Source organism: Hydractinia symbiolongicarpus, chromosome 3 (assembly GCF_029227915.1).
Source record: "Hydractinia symbiolongicarpus strain clone_291-10 chromosome 3, HSymV2.1, whole genome shotgun sequence".
NCBI classification, from domain to species: domain Eukaryota; kingdom Metazoa; phylum Cnidaria; class Hydrozoa; order Anthoathecata; family Hydractiniidae; genus Hydractinia; species Hydractinia symbiolongicarpus.
Genome location: NC_079877.1, coordinates 33792867 through 33799685, shown reverse-complemented (window position 1 = coordinate 33799685; position 6819 = coordinate 33792867). Strand labels below are relative to the sequence as shown.

Here is a 6819-nt window from a genome sequence, read left to right as displayed (position 1 = left end):
AAAATAAATATGGCAACCACAGTGGTTTGAACTCTAACATCGTGCAGAAGGAAATACCGAACAATGCGTAGAGATGATTTCCCAGGGGCGTAAAAGTCAGATTCTGTAAAATACAACCTTGAATTAACAGAAAAACAATATAATCTATCTAAAGCTAACTTCGATTTAAAAAACCATCGCAACATAATGAAAGCTGGACAATATAATCCAAGTTTGCTTTTTAAAGTCGAAGGAACATTTCTACATATCCAAAAGGTTCTATTTTGCACCCTTACTTACTATTGTATACTGTCTGCTGGTATAAAACATCCCTGCAATTGTTTACGAAATCTTTTCTTTTTGATACTAATAAAGAAATAATACCAATTATTTTATGTTATTTTTTATTACACTAGCATTACAAGTTTAACCTTCTTTTGTAGCTCTCGTGTAGATTTGCTGAGCATGGTGATGATCTACCTCTTTAATGAGACCCTTCGCCAGTAAATCTTTCAAAGCAGCACGGGCAAGCGAGGCACGGACCTTCAGCCTTTCAGAAACAACGGACGGTGTAATTAATTTATAACTTGGAACTTCTTTGTTCAATTTCTCGTAGGTGGCTTTATCGAAAAGAACTAAGTTGTTCAACTTGTCTCGGACCTTTCCTTTTGACCACTTCTACAGAAATAAAAACAAAATAATTTTAATGCTGTTCTTCTAATTTTCATCAACACAAAATGTAACAAGAAGCTGACATCAACACAAAATGTAAGAAGCTTATGTGGGTTTCGAAAGGAAGGATTAGCTACGACTTTCTATGAAGACAAAATGAGTTTAACGATGCTGTAGGACAAACTACCAAATACTAGTGTGAAGATAAACTTTAATATTTTATTACTCAGCTTGACTTAAAGAATTGCTTTTGAAGGTTTCTTGTGCTCTTTACATTTTTAAATTATTAGTTGCTTTAAGATGACCTTAGTCTCAGTTCTGAACAATACTTTAATCAACATGTAACAAATTTACAACAACAAATTTACCTTCTTTTTGGCTTTTCCACCACCAGATGGTTTTGGCTTTTGGGATTTTGCTGGGGTCTTTGATCCCTTCTGATCCTTCTTTGGAGGCTATAATAAAAAATATATATATAAAAATAGCCTCACAAAACAATTATTGGCAGGCTCCAGCCAGGCAAAAAAAACAACTTATTTTCCATATATAGATAGTATACGAGGTAATAACCAACTACAATTTACAAATGGAGGGAGACCTCCCAATAGTAAAACTAATCAAAGGAGAGGTCACCGAGATAAGAGATATATTAATAATTTAAGAACTAAAAAAAAGACAAAGAAAAAAATGCATGCTGAATCAAAATAAAGATTGACAGAAGAATTAGAACAATATAAGTAAAGTTGCTTTATTTAGACAAATTATTGATCTGTAAGAAAACAGAAATATAACGTTTTCAACTTATTAATAAAAAAGGTGTTTAGGCGTGTGCCAGGATAATGTTTCTGAAAGCTGTTTCAATGAATTATTGATTGATATACAATAGGTTGATTATCCTTAAGGGAGTAAGTTGCTTGGAGATTTGAAAGATCAAAAGAACATTGCGGAATTTTATAAGATCAGAAATTTTAAGAAATTAAGTTTGAAAAATAAAGGAGTTGAGTGATCAGTAAATTTGGAAAAAGTGAGAAGACTCATACAGCGCTTTTGAAAGAGAAGAATTCTATTAGTGGAATTTAAGTTTTGACCCCAAACTTAACAAGCATAGTTCAAATGTGAGAGAGATAGTGTATGGAAGACAGGTAATAAGGCTTTACGAGTTAAGAAGTGTCTTAGTTTAGTAATAATACCAGTTGCATTTCTAAGCTTCAAACAAATGTTATTAATATGTTTGTTCCAATTCAAAAAAGTCTCAAGAATAACTCCAAGATAATTAATGGAGTCACTATATACAACACACTTCCATTCAATTTTGGTCTAGGGAAAAATTCAGTTAAAGCGATCAATGAGAGCTAATTCCTAATTCCCAACAAGCAGACTTGGCATAACAGTAATAACATAACAGAAAAGAAATCGAATTTGTGGATCAACAACTGAAGCTGTACCTATTTGACTTTTGAACTACTGAAAACATATTCTCGAATTTGAAAAGAGGAAACCAAAAAAAAAGTGACATATTTGGATTTATTAGCAAAAATTATAAAAATAGGAATTTTTGAATACCATATGATCATTAAGCATGATTTATTGTAAATTAAACCCTCTATAAACTCTAACAATTGCTTGATCAAGTTGAATTAGCACCTACTCCCTCTGGGCCAAAATATAATAATATATAATGCAAATTCCAAAGAAAATGTAGAAAAACTCTGGGGTTAGTCTTTGTTTTGAAAAAATACTTATTTAAAATAAGTGCAAATCTTCCATATGTAATAACAGTTCAATATATACTGTATGTATCAACCGGAATTAACAAAATTGTTTTCTTAAACGGATTTTCAAAGTTGGGAGTATTACTGTTTGACATTACATTTGCACCCGTTTTAAGCCTTTTTATTCAAATCTCAATGGTGGAAATATGAACCATATTCAAAGCAAAAACAATAATTTTTTACCCTTGCTATTTTATTTGAATGTTAAGATGAGTTGCAGTGTGATGATTTTGTGTCTAGAAACACAAACATGTGCATGCAAACATTAAGAAAATTTTCTTTGGGGTCTTTCTTTTCTCTCTCTCTCAACATTAAGAAAATTTTCTTTGGGGTATTTCTTTTCTTCGTGTTGGAATGCAAACGCATGTCAAGAATCGCAACTTATCCAGGGACCATGAAAGAAGCACCTTTATCCAATGTAGCAGCTTTTTATAGAAAGGAGAGTAATAAAAATGAGAGACGAAAATAATTTTTTTGCAACACCTAATATTGAAGAAGAAACAAGTAGTTTTTACTAAACTACTTTTGTAATAAATGTCTGACTCCAAACAGTGAATATTTTCCGATGTTCGCATTGCTACTTTAAGTTTCCCTTAATGGTCCATTTTGACATACAGGGGAGGTGTCTTGACCTAAATGAATAAAATCCGTTTTGCATGACAAAAGTTTTTTGTCAGCAGCCCCCTGGACCTAAATGAACGAAGTCTGTTTTGCATAAGTTTTTGACAACAGCCCCTGAAGCCGAATCTCCACTGTACGATATTTGCGCCGATTTTAAAATTCGTCCTGTGAGGATTCGCCTTAACTGTGCAAAAATGTTGTGAGAATTGCAATAGAAATTAGTATGTGCTATAGTTGGAAATCTAACTTAACTGCTACATGCTGATATCAAATTGTATCACTTTTGTAAAATACTAAAATAAAAAAACATCTTAGGGACGTCATCAAAAATATGTTGCATTCCCATCCTCCGACCGACTCACTTGTGGTAAAAAAAAACGAGTCGTTTAGTCGGAAAAAGACCGGGAAAAATTTCGCGAAATATTTTTAAAAAAGAAATTTTTTTCGCCAGAACAAATTTATACACAATTGACAAAAACTCACGAAAATTAATTTTGGTAAAAACTAATTCCTTTAGGGCACTCCTGTGGCTACTGACAGTTTACAAGGTGGCGAAAAATGGTCTACAAACGATGATGAGTGGTGCTATATTGTCTTGGCCCTGGGAACGAATTTGCTTGCTCCGATCTGAAAATCCCGGGAACAAATACGCCTGACTGCCCGACCGACTCATTTTTGCGGGTCTTCGGGATGCGAACACAACATATTTTTGATGGTGGCCTAACTGAAAAATTAAGTGGAATTTAAGGTTTTAAACAGAAACACTTTGGTGGCCATGCATGACAAAGTTAATGCTTAATATACATAACTTTGACAGGGCTAGTTGGGTAGGTAAATTTTATAGCGTACAAATGATGCTAAAAATAAGACTACAGTATCTTGATTTTTAGCATCATTTGTGAGCGATATGTTGACAATACTAGCTATACAGTTAAGCTAAGTCTTCTATATTCCATTAGCTATATAAGAGCTACTCTACATGGCACTTACAAATAATATAATACATAAATTATAACATCAAAACATAGGAAAGTAATGAATAAAATAACAAGATATTTACCATATTTGCAACGCCAGCCCCGTCAATATAAAAGAGTTGACTGTACCATGCGCGAGAATTTCGAAGTAAAAGGCCCAGTCCCCAACATGGAAGTTGTATAACCAATGGGAAGACATGCTTTTGAAATGTGTAGCTGATTTTAGTAAATCAATAAATCCATAGTGAGATTTAAGAGGTATGTCTCCCTATGTAAAATAATTATTTGATTGCTGAAATTCGGATGCATTTCGTCTTTTACTTTACATCCACTCTATTTCTCCGCTTAGCTCGTCAGACATTGTCAGGCAAAGATATAAAATTTGTATAATTTGTTTATAGCCAGAACTGCAGTACAGTCTATTACCACGAGCGCACATGGGACAACTTTTTCAGGCGATAAGTATAGCTGGCTCTAACACATATCTAGCTACGTTTAATTGCTATCGCCTATTAACGTAAACCTCTGTCGCCGTGGATGTATCCTTTTTATCGCGACACTTTTCTGTTTACATATAGGTGAATATTTATTATGGCACATCCGTATTTCATTCTCAACAGAGAATGCTTCACCCCGATCAGACCTCTGATCATGACGGGCGAGTATAATGCATGTAAGTCATATTGAAGAAGAACTACTTTGCTCATCACTAACATACTGCCAAGCAGTGAGCGGGATTCGATCCGTGGTCCCCAGAACTGGGAGCCGCAGACGAACCCACTACACTATGTGCGGCAATATGACAACACAACATGATGATATCACAACATAAATCTTCTTGCCGGTAACAAGATAGCTACCTAGTTATATAGCTGGTGACCTTAATAAAGGGATTCCTGCATTGAAAATAATATTTTTGCATATTAGGAGGATAAACAGTTGTTTATATCAAGTCTTTTGGAATTTTTTGAAAATCTTTTTTTGTTCTTCAGATATTCATCTTCAAAGATTACCATCTGATCTTATGACATCATCATTGATGATGTAATAACATAGTAAGCATAAATTAATCATTTAAATATCTTGGAAACTTGCAAAATTTCATAACTTTTTAGCAGTGTGGACTTATGCTCTCGATCTTGATAATATCTTGACATATGTTTTGTAGCTTAAAAATTTATCTTTAATTAAAGGAAATGTAACGTCAGCATTTTTTAGAAAAGTACTTATGACATGATAAGTTGTCATCCTTTAAATATTTAAATCTTAGCTAAATAACTTGAGAACAAAACAAGATTTTTAAAAAATTCCATAACTTTTTATTCTCCACAACATAAAAATATCATTTTTAATTCAGGAATCCCTTTAAAGCTACCTCAAACTTCAAAAAAGTTCATCTGATCCTGTTGATACGATATTAAGAATTAGTAATTTAGCATTTATTAAGTAAAATTTGAAGTAATAAAAAAATACAAAGCCATATTATTTTGTGTTTACAGCATGCTTTTTCATCAAAAGCTGTCATTTAGTGGCATACAGTGAAAGCACTGTAGGCTACTTGCCATTGATCCCTTAATAATGGTTAGTTTGTTGCGGCAACTGTTAAGAAATAATAGGTGATACAGATGACTGATGAAGAAATAGGATTCAGAATTTTAACATTTCTTTCTTGGAATGATTCTAAGATAACATTCGATTTGCAAATTGTGAATTGCGGGAGAGTGCAATCACTAGCCTTTAAATATTCCCAAAGATAAATCTATTTGTTTTGTTTTCATTCCCAACATTTAAAATGTGACGAAACAGAAAGAAGGTGGCGTTCTTGATTAAAATATATTGATTTGTTTAAAAAAGGCAATGTATATAATTTTATAAGGAGCAAATTTTTGATTTTAGATTAGATGTTTCTGAACTTTTAAGAAAACTATTGTTTAAGTTTCATTTCCTGATCAAACATGTCTTGTAGAGCTTTTGTCTCACAGTTGCTGATCTCTCAACGGTGGAATTAGACCATCGTCATAATTCTTCACCCAAGAGTCAAAGTTTTAACTCTCCACCCAAAAGAGCACTAATACAACACGTTAATTCTGGGTTATCTTTTGTTTATATTGGAACATTCATTATGATATACAGAAGTAAATAACAAATTGAATGAATTTTATCCATGTTTCAATCATCTTAATCGAAAATATCATGTCATTTATCTTGAGATTTAAAGTTTTTTGACAAAACAAAATTTTTCATAATTTTCGTTTCTCTTTCAATAAACTACATTTTTTTCTTTTTTAAAAAGAACCAGAAAAATTTTAGTGAGCTTTAATGTTCTTATTTTTTTTATGACTTGTCAGAAGAAAAATGTGGTCTATAAAGTTTGTGGTATACGCTTTAAATATTAATTCTTGTTTAAGCCTCCACTAAATTATTTTTTTCAGGATTGTTTCCACATACAATGTTGGCTGAATTTTATTCATATTGCAGTAATTGTTATAGAGTTCCTTTAGCATCACTCAAATTTCACATAAATAAACATTTAAAATTCAGAGCGAACTTTCAGAAAAATTCCATAAAAAAGAACAAACAAAGCTATAGTTGTTCTTATTATTAAGAACAAAAAAAAGAACAAATCAGGTGGAAAATTTTTGAAAAAATGAAACAGCCAGCCTCTGGTTAAAGTTTTAGTGGTTCTTGTAAAAAATTATGTACAGCATTTGCTTTGAGTGCGCAAGATTACACCCTGGCTAGTGTATGTCAAAGACTGAGATGTGGAGCTATCCTTCCTGCTTAGCACAAGATTAGGA

General features: G+C 32.4%; 1 protein-coding gene across 1 annotated transcript; it reads right to left on the bottom strand.

Annotated features, from left to right (window-relative positions):
- Positions 1 to 316: 316 nt before the first annotated feature.
- Positions 317 to 4188, bottom strand: LOC130636794 (40S ribosomal protein S25-like). Its single transcript, XM_057446639.1, has 3 exons — positions 4105 to 4188; positions 1020 to 1106; positions 317 to 657 (listed from the first exon to the last, which is right to left on the bottom strand). Exons 1-3 carry the CDS (start codon positions 4105 to 4107, stop codon positions 406 to 408), a joined length of 342 nt encoding a protein of 113 aa, XP_057302622.1. The 5' UTR covers positions 4108 to 4188; the 3' UTR covers positions 317 to 405.
- Positions 4189 to 6819: the final 2631 nt, after the last annotated feature.

Excerpts from the sequence above, each read along its gene's own strand:
- LOC130636794 (XM_057446639.1), bottom strand. Across the intron at positions 658-1,019 it reads GTGGAAAAGCCAAAAAGAAG|AAGTGGTCAAAAGGAAAGGT; the intron begins GTAAATTTGTTG and ends TTATTTCTGTAG.